The 18,116-nt window shown below is 42.1% G+C and overlaps 1 protein-coding gene across 1 annotated transcript in view; it reads left to right on the top strand.

Annotated features, from left to right (window-relative positions):
* The first annotated feature begins 13,945 nt into the window (after positions 1-13,945).
* Positions 13,946-18,116, top strand: part of LOC124606459 (aspartate aminotransferase, cytoplasmic-like) — a 109,679-nt gene continuing 105,508 nt past the window's right edge. Inside the window, exon 1 of the mRNA XM_047138440.1 lies at positions 13,946-14,117. Within this exon, the coding sequence (XP_046994396.1) occupies positions 13,946-14,117 (172 nt within the window). The remainder of the gene's footprint in view (positions 14,118-18,116) is intronic.

Genomic DNA, 18,116 nt, shown 5'->3' with positions numbered 1-18,116 from the left:
TTATTAGGAGAATTTTAGGAAAAAGTGATTGATCTATAAAAGAAGCCTGCATATAGGACGCTGGTGCGACCTGTTCTTGAGTATTGCTTGAGTGTTTGCGATTCGAACCAGGTCGCAATGAAGGAAAACATCGAAGCAGTTCAGAGGCGCTAGATTTGTTACCCGTAGGTTCGAATAACTCGTAAGTGTTAGGAGATGTTTCGGGAACTCAAATGGGAATCCCTGGAGGGAAGACGACGCTCTTTTCGAGGAACACTATTGAGGAAATTCAGAAAACCGGCATTTGAAGCTGACTGCCGAATGATTCTTCTGCCGCCGACATACATTGTGCGTAACGACGACAAAGATAAGATACGTGAAATTAGGGCTCATACGGAGGTATATAAATAGTCGTTTTTCCCTCCCTCTGTTTGCGAGTGGAACAGGAAAGGAAATGACTAGTAGTGGTACAGGGTACTCTCCGCCACGCGCCGTATGGTGGCTTGTTCAGTATCTATGTAGATGTTGATGAACCCGCTTTTATTTTCATTTTGGTGGTTATTGTTCTCGGCATTTGATCTGGGCAGACGTCACAGGACACCTTTTCAAGTTGATCACTCAATACTTGTCAGTTTTCTTATTACAGAGGGCAGTCAGCCCTGCGACCGAAAACCCTGAGTTACCCAGCCGGCATCCGCTAGACCACTTTGGCTGCTGAAATCCCATGTAACGCATGTTTTCAAAACAGTGCACTTCAAGAAATGGAAAAGCTTGGTATACTTTGACTACAGCAGAAATTAGTCGGTGACCTATGCCCATATCCCTCTCGTGGTTTACGTGAATTTGACTTGTTACTTTTTTTTAGTGTCAAACAAAACAAAACGCATCAGTTTGCTACGAGAGAAAATAACGGCGGTCCAAGTCCTAGACACCAATGTACTACACATAAACTGCCTGTGTCAGAGGTGCAGAGATCTTTTTGGTGCTGCATCTTCGAAGTCCAACTGTACATTCCTCACCGGTCAAACTCACCCGATCGTACCTGCAAGACAGCTACCACCACGTCGCACTGCAGCATATAAACTCAGGGAACGAATGTGTTACGACAGTACCCAAGTACTGTGGGGTAAGCTGGTACACTTGTAAATCAATCACAGACAAATCTGCTAAAAGCGTAATACATTGTCGAGGTCCAACGTCCTCCAATATCGTAGGTGTAAATTCGTTACAGTAGTTGAACAAAGTCACAAATACTTCGACCAGAATCCACAGTGCTCACGCGAACGTAGCATTTTACTCTAGCTCCGACAGGACCCATACGCAAGAGAGAGTTACTTGCAACATAATGCAAATTACTAATCTGTCACAGTTTAAAACCCGTACCTGCAAAACGGATCTTGCTACCACACCACCAGGATAGTATAGAAAATGCTGGCACTTTCTCAACAAACAAAAAATAACAAAATTCTCTCCCTGTCGCGACCAAATGATCATCAGCGATACCGAGGCAGTAAACACTGGAATAGTAAGGACGTCCAACTTACATACTGTAGACAAATTGTAGTAATGGCGCCGCGACTGGGGTAAGCTTTGCGCAATGTCTTACATCGTCTTAAGTGTGCGAATTTGTCAAAAATCAAAAACTACATGTAATCAGCAAATAAATTCACTTACCACTCGACTTGACTTGCAAATACATTCTTTATCTAATATGCGCAAAGCCAAAGAGTATTTTTCCATAACTTTGGAGCTGCCTCTTGGAACATGTCCAACTGCTTCAGGCTTCCGTCGCGTTATCCTGAAAAATGGCGGATCCTCCCCATTGCTGCCCGTCCTGGGTGACGACGATGCTACACTATCATCCTTACGACCTGCTAATGTATTTGTTTATTAGAATACCTTCCGTCAATCGCTTCATGTGATCCACTCACAGAATCATATCTGCCAGAATCTTGTCTATCTTCTAACAATTACAATTCGTAACTTTATCATGTCCTACCTTACCTCTGTCCTTTTACGAGACTTTAGACTCTTCCGGCCGCTTGGAATGAAAGAAAGTGTGTCCTATGCTGCAAATTTTCACACTATTTTAACTTAGGACCGAGTTCGCATCCATTCGCCAACCTTCGAAACTTTCCCGACACCATGGCTTCACCCTTGTCCCATCGACTTCAGTTATCGCGGCCAACAGCACCCAATTCTGCGGTAATGTCAGAGTCTGCTCGCATTTGTCACTCACGAATTTATATCAATCAGCTCAATTAAAACTTGAATTGTAAGTAGGCTCTTTAGGTTTTTATGTTGGTAACGCCACGTAGCGCTCTGTATGAAAATCACTGACTGTGCTGTGTGCAGTCTGTGGCTGGTTTGCATTGTTGGAATATTTGCTATTGTACTGCTGGGCAGTTGGATGTGAACAGCGCGTAGCGTTGCGTAATTGGAGGTGAGTCGCCACTAATGGTAGACGTGGGGAGAGAGATCGCAGAATTTTGAGAGCGGTCGATCTTGGACGTGTGTCCATCAGAGAGAGTAAATTTGTAATACTGTATATCATGAACTGATATATATATATATATATATATATATATATATATATATATATATATATATATATATATGATGACTTTTGAATATTATTAAGGTAAATACATTGTTTGTTCTCTATCAAAATCTTTCATTTGCTAACTATGGCTATCAGTAGTTAGTGCCTTCAGTAGTTACAATCTTTTATTTAGCTGGCAGTATTGGCGCTCGCTGTACTGCAGTAGTTCGAGTAACGAAGATTTTTGTGAGGTAAGTGTTCATGAAAGGTATAGGTTATTGTCAGTCAGGGCCATTCTTTTGTAGGGATTATTGCGCTAAAAATATTGTGTGTCAGTTTAATGTTGATCAGAATAAGTAAGGAGAGAAATGTCTGAGTACGTTCAGTTCTGCTCAGCTGTTTGAAAATCAATTAACGTAAGAGGTTTATCAGCACAGTAATTCATTAATTTTTCTAAGGGGATGTTCCAGAATGTCTCGTGATTCGCAACTCGGATCACTCTGATGTTTTTTCCACAATTCTTATAATAAAATTCTCTATACGTCTAGAAACGATTATACGTCCTCTGTTATTTCTTTCATTATTTTCATTTATCCAGCTATGGATGAGGGGCACAGTGAGAATTTACACTGGACAAACATACCACTGCTACGTCTTATGTCTCAACTAGAGGCAGTCTATGTGATTCAAATGTTTGGGAGGAATAATGACTTGAAATGTTAAGAAATGTAGGAATGCATTTTCGGTTACCAAGAGAGTCAGGATATTAATTCCAGAGTATATGAGTACTCTGCATCAAATATTCAGCTCTGAGGACGAAATGGTGAGGCACAAGTGGATAAAATGGAAAATCATTGCGCAGTGCACATTAGATCAAAGTGCTCTGAGGAAGGTTGTGAGTGGTAGGGAAGATCCATCGTGGTTCAATAGCTGTGACAGAAAGTTGCTAGACTTAACCGAAGTCAAAGCCTAGTTTTCAAAACAAAAGCTGAACGAAGTCAACACCCACATCAGAAGAGCAATGTGAGAAGCCATCAGTGCATTCAAAAGTAAAATTTGTACCCGATCTGACTAATAATCCTAAGAAGGTTTCGTCTTATGTAAAGTCGGTAAGCGAATCGAAATTATCTCTTCAGTTTCTCAATGACCATATTGGCTCTGAAAGAGAGAGAAGACTAATTCTGAATCCGATCTTCCGAAATTGTTACCCTACGAAAGATCGTAAAACTATTCTTCCTTTCAAACATTGCAGGAAAGCTTAAATGGCAGATACTAAGATCCCAAGTGACCGAGGAGCAGGAAATCAACTACAACTGATCAATATTGGAAAGAAATCTCGAGTGGATGAGACACCTAAAAAATTCTGCAGAGATTCTGAGAAAGAAGGCGCTCCCCTTCTAGCAATAGTCTATCGTAGTTCGCTGGAGCAACGAAGGGTACCAAACGATTGGAAAAAAATCGCGTCATTCCTGTTTACCAGAAGAATCACTGGGCAAGATGCACATACTGAAAGGCCTATATCACTGACATCAATTTGTTGTAGAATTACACGACATATTTTACGCACATGTATTACAACGTTTTTTAAGAACGAAACTCCCCTCGATGAAACTAACACAGATTCCGCAATGAGAGACCGTGCGAAACACAGCAGAATGTTCCAATCCGACGTACCGAAACCTACCCTAAAATTTTTCACACTAGAAGAATACGCAGAATGAAATGCACCGTCAAATTTTTAGCTGTTAAGGCACACTGCAGGTAAAAAACGTCAAATTCACTCGTTTTTCACACTGGGAAGAATACGCAGAAAGAAATGCACCGCCAAATTTTTAGCTGTTAAGGTACACTGCAGGTAGAAAATGTCAAATTTACTCGTTTTTGCCGCACGAAGAGCCGCTTATAACAGTGTTTTGAACTATTTGTACAGCCATTCCTGCCTAACAGGCGGATCGGTCAATGCACGGACGCAGCGTTGACAAGAGAACATAACGCCACGTAGCCCCAAGTCCAAATTGCACAGGCGCGGAATTTAAGCACTTAAACAGTACCAAAAATGCCTCAGATAATTAATTTTTTTGAATAACTGGCAGTTCATATCAACGGCTAAACGGTCACGGCCTTATTTGTTACCCAACAGACTTAGTAGTGGAAAGAAAATCTAGGCAGGGTATGATGTTACACTAGAGACGACTTTCGTCAACTGGTTCTTTAATCTGTTGACATGAAATATTTTATAATAATTCTTGTACCACAGTTGTTATTAATAATTTTTCAATAATGTATATTTTGCTAACAATGAAACAGTTCCTTAATTATTCCCTGCAGTCGTAACAAAAATGTGAAGTGTGTGTTGGATGACGAAAACAAGCATTTTCCTTAGACCCTGCACACCTGATGAAAAAAAAATTAATGCATTCAGGCACTTCACAGCAATTACTAGTTGTCTTTAGTCAATGGAGATACTATCGAAAACAGTGCTGCCAAAGCAGAGTTACTAAACACAGCCTTCCGAAATGCCTTCACAAAAGAAGACGAAGTAAATATTCCAGAATTCGAATCGAGAACAGCTGCCAACGTGAGTAACGTAGAAATAAATATCCTCGGAGTAGTGAAGCAACATAAATCACTTAATAAAAGCAAGTCTTCTGGTCCAGACTGTATACCAATTAGGTTCCTTTCGGAGTATGCTGATGCATTAGCTCCATACTTAACAATCACATACAACCGTTCGCTCGACGAAAGATCCGTACGTAAAGACTGCAAAGTTCCACCGGTCACACCAATATTCAAGAAAGGTAGTAGGAGTAATCCACTAAATTACAGGCCCATATCGTTAACGTCGGTATGCAGCAGGATTTTAGAACATATATTCTGTTCGAACATTATGAATTACCTCGAAGAAATCGGTCTATTGAGACACAGTCAACATGGGTTTAGAAAACATCGTTCCTGTGAAACACAACTAGCTCTTTAATCACATGAAGTGTTGAGTGCTATTGACAAGGGATTTCACATCTATTCGGTATTTCTGGGTTTTCGGAAGGCTTTTGACTCTGTACCACACAAGCGGCTCGTAGTGAAATTGCATGCTTATGGAATACCGTCTCAGTTATGTGACTGGATTTGTGATTTACTGTCAGAGAGGTCACAGTTCGTAGTAACTGACGGAAAGTCATCGAGTAAAACAGAAGCGATTTCTGGCGTCCACCATGGTAGTGTTTTAGGCCCTTTTCTGTTGCTTATCTATATTAACGATTCTGGAGACAATCTGAGCAGCCGTCTTCGGTTATTTGTAGATGACGCTGTCGTTTATCGACTATTAAAGTCATCAGAAGACCAAAACAAACTGCAAAACGATTTAGAAAAGATATCTGAATGGTGCGAAGATTGGCAGTTGACCCTAAATAACGAAAAGTGTGAGGTCATCCACATGAGTGCTAAAAGGAACTCGTTAAACTTCGGTTACACGATGAATCAGTCTAATCTAAAAGCAGTAAATTCAACTAAATACCTGGGTATTACAATTACGACCAACTTAAATAGGAAGGAACACATAGAAAATGTTGTGGGGAAGACTAACCCAGGACTGCATTTTACTGGCAGGACACTTAGAAAATGTAACAGATCTACTAAGGAGACTGCCTACACTACGCTTGTCCGTCCTCTTTGAGAATACTGCTGCGCAGTGTGGGATCCTTACCAGATAGGACTGACGGAATACATCGCAAAAGTTCAAAGAAAGTCAGTACGTTTTCGAAATTTGGGAGAGAGTGTCACAGAAATGATTCAGAGTTTGGGCTGGACATCATATTTCGTTGCGACGGAATCTTCTCACGAAATTCCAATCACCAACTTTATCCTCCGAATGCGAAAATATTTTGTTAACACCGACCTACATAGGGAGGAACGATCACCATGATAATAAGGGAAATCAGAGCTCGTATGGAAAGATACAGGTGTTCATTCTTTCCGCGCGCTATAGGCGAGATGGGAATAATAGAGAATTGTGAAGGTGGTTCGATGAACCCTCTGCCAGGCACTTAAATGTGATTTGCAGAGTATCCATGAAGATGTAGATGTAGAATAGGGATGGAGGAAGAAATAGTGGTGGTCATTGTTCTGCATATTGTGCTGTGTACCATTTGCTTTGTTGATGACATTTGTAAAACATGGAAATGCAAGCTGGCAATGCAGAAATGACTAAAGTATAACAATACTTTACGCTGATAAACATGAAATGACAAAGAGCTCTCGGAAATTACATTGTTCGACAGTTTACTGAATAAATACTTTGCACTGTCGAAAAATTTGTTTATTTGGAGTCTGAATCACACTATTAGTTTTGGGTGGAGGCCAAGAGTCTAACAAAAGGAATGAATTGTTTTCTGCATCTGGTAAGAAGATGTTTCAGATGTAATACTTAAACTTATCCTCTCCAGTATTTCCAGATTGCTTTTTTAAAATTTTGATCCCATTTTTCCTCAAGGATTCTGAAGAAAGATATAAAGCTGTGGAAACAGTAATCCACTGATATTTACCACTGGAACTGTTGTCTACGAATGTGTCATGGCATTTATCGACCTCAAAACGATTCCGTGTTTTTTCGCTCGAAATTATAAAGCTTGGTTTGCATGCAGTTCTTGCACCAAACCTGACTGTTGGCTTAATGCACATCATTTTAGGGGTAACAAGAAACTTGGTATTAAATCACATACTAATTTCTCTATAGTATTTCCTATGAATGACATCCCTTCCACACATTTACTTGAAGTAAACTTCGTAATTTTGCGACTTCCTTGACCATACAGTTTCCTGAATCTGCTTAACTAGATCGAAGACACCTGTAAATCAGTAATGTTCACCTCACTTTCAAGTCGGAGGGCCCAGTCTTGTATATTTCCGTTTCTGACTGATGCAATGACTCTTACGAGCAGTGCTAAGTCTTTCGAACATTTTTTGCTTTCATACTTTTGCGAGTTTCATTTTGGCACAGATTTCGTAGCTCATATGAATCTTTCTCCCGTTTATACAATTCACGTTCAGATTTTGTGAAACGAAACTGGTTTTGCACACTGTTCAACTAGAAGCATTTTTCCCCTGCTTCATTTAACCAGAAAATTTACAGCCTTCTTTTTATCACTGAGAGCTATTATTGTAACGGAATCTTTGGGCTAGGAAGATACTGTTTTTGTTCTAGACTTTAATTAGCAAAACAACCATCGTTCGAACCAGCAGTCACGAAGTCGTCAGAATTATTTCCCATTTCTTCTAATGTTTCCTCAATTTCTAAAGAAATGCCGACGTCACCGAAATGAATGTCCGAGAAATGAACAACTAAATAAAGGATATGCAGGTCTTCAGGAGAAGTAGGTGATTTTGATTGGTACCACACTCTTCATATTTCATCTTTGCAAGCTCCTAAACATTAATTGGGTTCCACTTTACTGTGGAACTCCGAAACCTGCACAAATCAGATGCTATTAGCAATCATAGACGAAGGAACCACAAAGAAAATTAATTCAGTTTCATCTCCATTGTTAACACTTAGCCATATCACAAAGGCAACTGCTAATTATTATGGATATTAAATGAGTTGCAAATTCGAGCGAATAGTGACTGTGAACAGTTGCGTCAGAGACAGTATTAACGGAAACTGAAATTCGCTTAACAAATTACGACTGCGTTGTGGCGTGTTGTCTGTATACCGATGCACCGTCAACCGAGGCTATGGGCCGGCCGGGTTGCACGTGTGTTGTCTGCTACAGTTACGGTAGGGATGTACATTTCTCCAGCCGCCTAGTGAGCTACGAATTTGGCTGTTGTCAACATTATAAAAATGCTTGTAATGTGTCTTAGCAGCTAAAATTTTGAAACTGTGTTTCTTTCAGTGTGTTCTTTATCAATAAAATATTTCAGGGCAGGTTTCGACATGTATTGGACCACTCCATGACAAGCTCGCTCCCTTCGTCCATGAGATCCAGACCTCCATAGACAACGTCGTCCAGGTTTATGACGTACTCTTCGCGATGAGAAGATCAGAGACTGGAACTCTTACGGAGGTTTATCGCCAAGCATTCTTACCATGCGCCAATCGCGATGGAGTGGTCAGTTATAATGGTGCTAGAAGTACGCTCCGCCACACTCCTTAAGGTAGCCTACGCAGTTTAGATGTACAAGTAACGGGAATTTTGTAATCATGCATGTTGCATCAGTTCGATTCGCGTAATTTTGTTGTTCTTACTGTCGGTAAACATGTATGAAATGTATTTTGCATGTCGGATATTTAGTCTATTGTCACCTGTCAAAAAGGTTGCATGAGTTTTGGTAGTATCTGCAAATATTTTTGTGTATAAAGGTGGATCAGGGAATTTGTATTAAATTTTGTTATAAGAACGGAATAAATTGCAGTAAAGTTTTAGAAAATATTAAATATTGCGTTTGGTGACTCCGCTAGGAGGAACCGAGCGAGGTGGTGGAGTGATTGTCACACTAGGCTCGCATTAGGAAGGACGACGGTTCAAATACGCGTCCGGCCATCCAGATTTAGGTTTTCAGTGATTTCCCGAAACCGACTCAGGTAAATGCTGGGATGATTTTTTGAAAGGACACAGCCGATATCCTTCTCCATTCTTGAAACAATCCGAGCCTGTGATCCATCTCTAATGACCTAGATGTCGTTGGGACATTAAACACTAATCATCCTTCCTTTTTTTTCTATGAGGAAAGCGTAGGATTGCGAGTGGTGTAAGCATTTTGAATCAGGCCATGAATACGTCGAAGATGACGAAAGACGAGCGTCCTGGCCGCCACTACACAGCATCAACTGATGAAATCACGCAGAAACCGTAAGGAATCATCATGAACGATCGCCTTGAAAGAGGCTTGTTCAACTCTCTTTTCATATACATGTTATTTATCATACTTTATTTAACTTGGAACCAGTCTGACAGCTTAGTCTTCCGCTACCTTTTACCATACTTCTGTCCTGTGCTTGAGGAAAGAATTCGTACGGACAAGTTTGTTTTATTTGTGTCTCGCATCATCAACCTTTTTCCTCTTCCTAATTCACATCACGAATAAACTCTGTAGTGTGTGGAAAATTGAGTGCGCATATGTACCGGTAGAAATTACAGTAGTTCCTTTCCCTCTGTGTAAAGTCATGGAAATTTTCCACTGAGTCCTGTTCAGACACGCCCTGTAACCTGGCATGACGTAGTGCAACGAACATGCTTTTTTTTAGCGTCTTCGGACCGTGCAAGCACTCACCATCTGTATTATCAGTTTTTCCATTCACACAACACTCACTCGCCGTGGTAAAAAAGGAAAAAAATGGCACACCTCGGCGACTACAGGCCAGTGGTTAGAAAGTTTTCCGGACACTCATGTTCGGAATTACTTAAATATTCGTCTGCGATCTATGTAACTATCGCGCTTTACTCGAGCTGATAACCAAGAACTGTATTCGAGAAGAACCAAATTTCTATTCTAAAAGTTTTTCAGTAGTATAATGTGGAATTTCGTGTTACCATTGGTCCCGGCGGAGGTTCGAGTCCTCCCTCGGGCATGGTGTCCTTAGGATACTTTAGGTTAAGTAGTGTGTAAGCTTAGGGACTGATGACCATGGCAGTTAAGTCCCATAAGATTTCACACACATTTGAACATTTTGTGTTATCATTCTCTTCTATCTGATGCTGAACACATTTCCGTTTGTAAATTGGTGCACACTTGTGTTGTGCGGAGTGATTACTGACTAATTTTTTTTTTAATGAACCATGAGTGCGACCTTCATACTGACTTATCTTTGTGTGAATTTCTCAATTCTTTCTATTTACTGATCATCTTCAGCGAATTGTCTGTAACTTCAGTTTTCAATTTTAATTATTCTAGTGGCCGAGCGGTTCTAGGCGCTTCAGTCTGGAACCGCGCGACCGCTACGGTCGCAGGTTCGAATCCTGCCTCGGGCATGGATGTGTGTGATGTCCTTAGGTTAGTTAGGTTTAAGTAGTTCTAAGTTCTAGGGGACTGACGACTTCAGATGTTAAGTCCCATGGTGCTCAGAACCATTTGAACTATTTAATTATTCTAATTGTGTTTCACGTTTGTGTATGATAATTCGGGATAAACTTGTACATCTGTGGGCAGCCGAGTACCACACGAATCCGAGCAGGGGAGTTTCGCTAGAAGACGGGTTAAATGAACAATTTTTCACTGAGTAGAACAAATATCCACACACATGCTCAGGTTTATGGGTACTGAACTTCATCGATTTTCTTGTACGTTTCGGCTTGGCTTTCGATCTGTTGCCCATTCACTCTAGACACACCTAACTGCGTTACACCCAACCACGTGAGCAGAACTAATACCTGTGTGGCTGGGAATGACTCAGTAGACTTTGGTTTATTGATATAACTGACGTTTACCAAGTGTAGCGGACTTTGATTCCTATCTCATTAGATCCCCTCCTGCGACTGTAACACATGTTGATATCAGTACATGGTGGAATTTCTCCGGTGATTTTATGTCGGTTCCTAATGTCTAGACTCCTTATTTCTTTCCGCAGATTCACGTGTTGTTGTTACAGATAAAGATTGTCTGTAGAAACCTCCCCTACATCTTAAGGAACCAGGATGATTCAGTGTTGTTTCTGCATGCATGGTATTTGGTGTGAGACTGAAGGGCTTTTCTAGCAGTAAATGCCCATTTTATAGAATACGAGTCACTTCTTCTCTGGCCGGCCGAAGCGGCCGAGCGGTTAAAGGCGCTACAGTCTGGAACCGCACGACCGCAACGGTTGCAGGTTCGAATCCTGCCTCGGGCATGGATGTGTGTGATGTCCTTAGGTTAGTTAGGTTTAAGTAGTTCTAAGTTCTAGGGGACTTATGACCACAGCAGTTGAGTCCCATAGTGCTCAGAGCCATTTGAACCATTTGAACTTCTTCTCTCAGCCCCAGTCATGAGTCTGCGTATTTCTGTTTCCTTTTTGAGATCGTTAATAGAAAGAATACTCTAATTAGGAAATCTGTGGCAAACATGTAACGAAACAGCCTCCGTGCATTGTTGTGTCGAAGTCCAGGCCTTAATTCCGTTCCGCTTTTGATTAATCTACAGGGTCATAAAACAAATTTCAGCCGGAATTCGCACGACACTGCACTTGGTGGAACTGAAGCATAGAAATGCCAGTTACCCCAATTTGCAAGGGTCATAATACTCTTCAAAATTCTTTGATATATGGCGAAAGGGATGCCCCAGAGAATAATACATAAATACTAACAAGAATCAGGAGTTCAAATAACAAAATAACAAGCGTAGGGATCCGTTTTAGCCTGATCACAATCAGGGAAGTCGATGATGATGTTGGCCTACCAATTAGTTTATGCCATGGAATTTTTCGGATGTGTTGTGTATGGAATAAGTGACTGCAAAATCTTTCCGAAAATTGTTGAATTTCGAACAAAAGTAGTGACGACTGCAAGTAGTTCAGCAGTCGTTAGTTCAAGTTAACAACGATGCAGAACCATTAAAACGTGTCATAACAGGTAATGAGACATGTGTTTCCAGATATGTCGAAACTAAACCTCCATCGTAGCAGTGAAAACATTCTGGATCGCCAAGAGCGATAAAGCTCGCGAAGTGCGATCAAACGTGAAAGTTATGCTCACTGTGTTCTTCGATTTTTAGCAGTATAGTGTGTTTGTGCGTGCGTGTGTGTGTGAATTCCTAAGGGACCAAACTGCTGAAATCATCGGCCCTAGACTTACACACTACTTAAACTAACTAATGCTAAGAACAACACACACACCCATGCCCGAGGGAGGACTCGGACCTCCGACGGGAGGGGCCGCGCAATCCGTCACATGGCGCCTTAAACCGAGCGGCCACTCCGTGCGGGTACAGTGTACCAAGAATTCTTGTCACAAGATCGAATGATTAATAAGGAATAGTACTTTCATGATGAACGTCACTGCCCGAAGCAATCCGAATACAAGCTCGAATTTGTGGGGAAATATTTCATGGCTTTTAGCACCACGATGATGCATCTGCTTGCACTTCTTTGCTTGTTTGTGAATGTTTGGTCAAAAACAATGTCGTTGTCATGCCCAGTCTCCATATTCGCCAGACACGGCTCTATGTGACTTTCTCCTATTCCAAAAAATAAAGGAAGCCGTAAAATGGTTCAAATGGCTCTGAGCACTATGGGACTTAACATCTGAAGTCGTCAGTCCCCTAGAACTTAGAACTACTTAAACCTAACTAACCTAAGGACATCACACACATCCACGCCCGAGGCAGGATTCGAACCTCCAACCGTAGCAGTCGCGCGGTTCCGGACTGAAGCGCCTAGAACCACTCGGCCACCGCGGCCGGCCGAAGCCATAAAGAGTCGAGGTTTTATAAGCGCTGACGAGATTGAAAACGCATTGGCGACGGGTCCCAAAGAGCAAATTTCGGTTCCAGAAGTGTTGCGGAGCAAGGAAAAAGCGCTGGCAAAAGTGTATGATATCTAATGGGGACTAGTTTACAAGAGATAGCATTTATATCGAGGAATAAACAAAACTTTTTCCAAAAAAAGGAATAATTCCCATTGCTTTTGGAACACATGTCGCGTATGTAAAAATATGAATTGGAATGACACATGGACACCGTTGAAGATAATGGTAATAACAGGTTACGGTTCGCTGCTGGGATCTTAGGTAAAGATATTACAGACCGGTTGCACAGATCATACCTGAATGCTGCTGAAGGGATTGAGACCAGCATCAGGTTGCACCGAGAGGGTACATCGAATGTACTGGTGTGTATATATACTATAAAAGGCGGTGTGAATGATCACTAGCTTGTTTGACTAGCGAAATAATGAAAAAAATCGTAAGTGTCTGACACTCAAAGAAAGACACAGTGTACCTCATCAGAACGTGCTTAGAAAACTCCAAGAACTGTTCTTAGGGCAGAAACTGATAATATTCTTCAATCCTTTGCTATCGACCCCGCCCACATGTCTCAGACAAAATTAGGCATATGGCTGCTCGCATACAGAGGCATAAAAGCAGTCGTTCGTCTCACAGTACATCCACCTGTGACTGGAACAAGGAGAAACCTCAATATACGATACAGTAGGAAGTACCCTCTGCCACACACTTAACAGCGGTGTATAGATGTAGATGTAGCAGTCCAGTGCAACGATAAACAGGGTTGATGTTAAGTGCTGTAGATGTGACGGCAATGTGACGAGTGTCTCCCTTGTTGCGTAACGCATTCAAAGGTCGTTGTTTTGCAGCAGTGTAATCTCTCCGGCTTGTCTGCGTCTGCTCCTCTAAGCTTGGGCGGTGACGAAGTACGAGCGCTCCCGAATAGTAACGAATCCTCTCTTGTTTACGTATGACGTAATGTGCACGGGTCAGCGCCGGCAGTCGTGGTAAAGCCATGCGGCGGGCAGCTTCGCTCATTCCCCGGAGCCTGCGGACGCAGCTGGCCACGAACGCCGAGGGGTCCGTGTTCGACCCCGTGCAAGCTGCGCCCCCTCTGGAATTGTGGAAAGTGAGGACGGGGTTCGCGCAGGACACAAGCGAGAACAAAGTCGATCTCGGCATCGGAGGTATTTCGTTTTTAACTTTAATTTCACTCGCGTCTGCTGTGCGTACCACGCAGCCATAGCTTCATATAACATTAATAAAACATCTGTGCGGTAGCGTTCTCGCTTTCCGTGCACGGGGTCCCGGGTTCGATTCACGGCGGGGTCAGGGATTTTCTCTGCCTCGTGATGATTGGGTGTTGTGTGTTCTTCATCATCATTGACTCGCAAGTCGCCGAAGTGGCGTCAACTAAAAAGGACTTGCAATACGGCGGCCGAACTTCCCCGCATGGAGCCTCCCGGCCAACAATGCAATACGATCATTTCATTTTTTCAGTACATCTGATGATTACAACAAATTTATGTCAGCATATACAGAATACACAGCACCTGAGAATTGTGTTGATCCCTACATGTTGCAGTCTCTTAAAAAAATCAATTTTAAATTGTTATACAACAGCCCTAAAGCGCAAATCAATTTCTGAAATATTTTGAAAACATTTTTTTGTATCTTATCACTGAAAAATGTCAATTGCTTCCGAATAATAAGAAATGTGAGGTCATTCACGTGAGTTTTGAAAAGCATTCGATAAATTTCCATTACACAATAAATCATACAAATCTGAACGCTGTCAATTCAACTAAATACCTGGGGATCAGAATAACGAGCAACTTAAATCGGAACGATCACATAGCAAATGTTACGGATAAGGCGAACCAACGACTGCGTTTTATTGGCAGAGCACTTGAATATGCAACACGTCTACTAAAGAGACTGTGTGCATTACGCCAGCTCCTCCTCTACTAGAATACTGCTGTGCAGTATGCCTAGTTTACACGACGACATTGGGTTGCGCCACTCGTTGCGTGTAATGTGTTGCACGCAAATGGTTTCATATTCCACTGTAGACACGGCGAAACCAGTATACACTTCAGTTTCGTCGTTTTGTGGGTTCCTGAGTTGTGTCTGAAATGAAAGTTTTGGCTGCTGCACGTCGCACGTGTTGTGATTGAGTTAAAGCTTGTTGCGTGGAATCACTGCATAAGAAAAAAATAAGAAATGTGTTTCGATTCGTGACTGGATGAAGAAAAGACGTCAGCGCGATTGCTTAGCATCCTTGCTGAAATAATTTGTAATGGAAGACCCAAGAAGTTCTTTTAACTATCTTAGAATGTCACCAGAACTGTTACCGTTTCTTCTAAATAGAGTTAATTATGCGATAAGTAATAAAGATATTGTAATGCATGAAGCACTGTCGCCAGAACTGAAATTACATATCACATTGCATGCACTGAGCATGCTATAAGATGCTGTTTTAGTTGGGGACGACGCTTTTTCATTAATACCAATAATTATTAACAGTAATAATTGTTAACATTAACATCAGTAATTATTAGAAGTAGGCGGCATTAAGAAGAGGACGGTTTGCAAACGAATCCCTTGAAGTGGCAATATTTCAAAATTCCAACATTTGTGAATGGGGAGCAATGCTGCGACATTTTAAATAGATGAATATTGAATAAAGAATTTAGCTTCTTGAGTTGTGTAGCCTTCCATCCTGTTAACAATGTTCCTTAAAAAAAAAGTGGGCTAACTCGAACTATAGGATTTAATCTTGTAGACAAGAGCACTTCTACAGCTAGAATTACATTTGCTTGTATTTTTCTTAATTCAAGTTGTAAATGTGCTCCTAATTCAATAAATTTTGCCCTGCAGCTAAGATATTGTCAAACTATGTTCTGATCACACATGATGGTCTCAGCGGCAGCAATATGTTGCTTATTTTTGTAACCAGCATCACTGAAATCAAATGGTTCAAATGGCTCTGAGCACTATGGGACTTAACATCTGAGGTTATCAGTCCCGTAGAACTTAGAACTACTTAAACCTGACTAACCTAAGGACATCACACACATCCATGCCCAAAGCAGGATTCGAACCTGCGACCGTAGCGGTCGCGCGGTTCCAGACTGAAGCGCCTAGAACCGCTCGGCCACACCGGCCGGCTCACTGAAATCCCACAAACACTTATGCAACTCATAGATATCCAAAAATTGAACATCATTCTCCGTTCTCCACTTCATATTTCAGTTTTTCTACAATCTACGAACACACATAACCTCAAAACTCATGCAACTAGTGTCGCCAAAGTTGGAACACGCCGAAAGTGTTGTTTCACCAACGAGTTGTGCAAACGCGCAGCGCGTGCAAATGCGCAGTGGCCGGTAGTGCAGTTGCCTGCAACCTAGTGTCGTCGTGTAAACTAGGCTGTATGGGATCCTTACCAGGTAGGATGGACGGAGGATATCGAAAAAGTTCAAAGAAGTGCTGCACGTTTTGTATTATCGTGAAATAGGGGGGAGAGTGTCACTGAAATGATACAGCATTTGGGGTGAACATAATTAAAACAAAGGCGTTTTTTGTTGCGGCGCGATCTTCCCACGAAATTTCAGTCGCCAACTTTCTCTTACGGATACGAGAATATTTCGTTGACGCCCACCTACACAGACAGAAATGAGTAACGTAATACAATAAGAGAAATCAGCGCTCATACCGAAGGTCTTTCTTTCCTGCTCGTTTTTTTCCGGGCCCTATTCGAGATTGGAACGGTAGAGAAATAGTTTGAAGGTGGTTCAATGGACGTTCTGCCAGATACTTACAGGGTGTTTCAAAAATGACCGGTATATTTGAAACGGCAATAAAAACTAAACGAGCAGCGATAGAAATACACCGTTTGTTGCAATATGCTTGGGACAACAGTACATTTTCAGGCGGACAAACTTTCGAAATTACAGTAGTTACAATTTTCAACAACAGATGGCGCTGCAAGTGATGTGAAAGATATAGAAGACAACGCAGTCTGTGGGTGCGCCATTCCGTACGTCGTCTTTCTGCTGTAAGCGTGTGCTGTTCACAACGTGCAAGTGTGCTGTAGACAACATGGTTTATTCCTTAGAACAGAGGATTTTTCTGGTGTTGGAATTCCACCGCCTAGAACACAGTGTTGTTGCAACAAGACGAAGTTTTCAACGGAGGTTTAATGTAACCAAAGGACCGAAAAGCGATACAATAAAGGACCTGTTTGAAAAATTTCAACGGACTGGGAACGTGACTGATGAACGTGCTGGAAAGGTAGGGCGACCGCATACGGCAACCACAGAGGGCAACGCGCAGCTAGTGCAGCAGGTGATCCAACAGCGCCTCAGGCTTCTGTTCGCCGTGTTGCAGCTGCGGTCCAAATGACGCCAACGTCCACGTATCGTCTCATGCGCCAGAGTTTACACCTCTATCCATACAAAATTCAAATGCGGCAACCCCTCAGCGCCGCTACCATTGCTGCACGAGAGACATTCGCTAACGATATAGTGCACAGGATTGATGACGGCGATATGCATGTGGGCAGCATTTGGTTTACTGACGAAGCTTATATTTACCTGGACGGCTTCATCGATAAACAGAACTGGCGCATATGGGGAACCGAAAAGCCCCATGTTGCAGTCCCATCGTCCCTGCATCCTCAAAAAGTACTGGTCTGGGCCGCCATTTCTTCCAAAGGAATCATTGGCCCATTTTTCAGATCCGAAACGATTACTGCATCACGCTATCTGGACATTCTTCGTGAATTTGTGGCGGTACAAACTGCCTTAGACGACACTGCGAACACCTCGTGGTTTATGCAAGATGGTGCCCGGCCACATCGCACGGCCGACGTCTTTAATTTCCTGAATGAATATTTCGATGATCGTGTGATTGCTTTGGGCTATCCGAAACATACAGGAGGCGGCGTGGATTGGCCTCCCTATTCGCCAGACATGAACCCCTGTGACTTCTTTCTGTGGGGACACTTGAAAGACCAGGTGTACCGCCAGAATCCAGTAACAATTGAACAGCTGAAGCAGTACATCTCATCTGCATGTGAAGCCATTCCGCCAGACACGTTGTCAAAGGTTTTGGGTAATTTCATTCAGAGACTACGCCATATTATTGCTACGCATGGTGGATATGTGGAAAATATCGTACTA

The sequence above is a fragment of the Schistocerca americana genome, chromosome 3 (genome assembly GCF_021461395.2).
Source record: "Schistocerca americana isolate TAMUIC-IGC-003095 chromosome 3, iqSchAmer2.1, whole genome shotgun sequence".
In the NCBI taxonomy this organism is placed as follows: Eukaryota; Metazoa; Arthropoda; class Insecta; order Orthoptera; family Acrididae; genus Schistocerca; species Schistocerca americana.
Note: the sequence above shows the minus strand (reverse complement) of the source record. Positions and strands in the feature narration are given on the sequence as shown.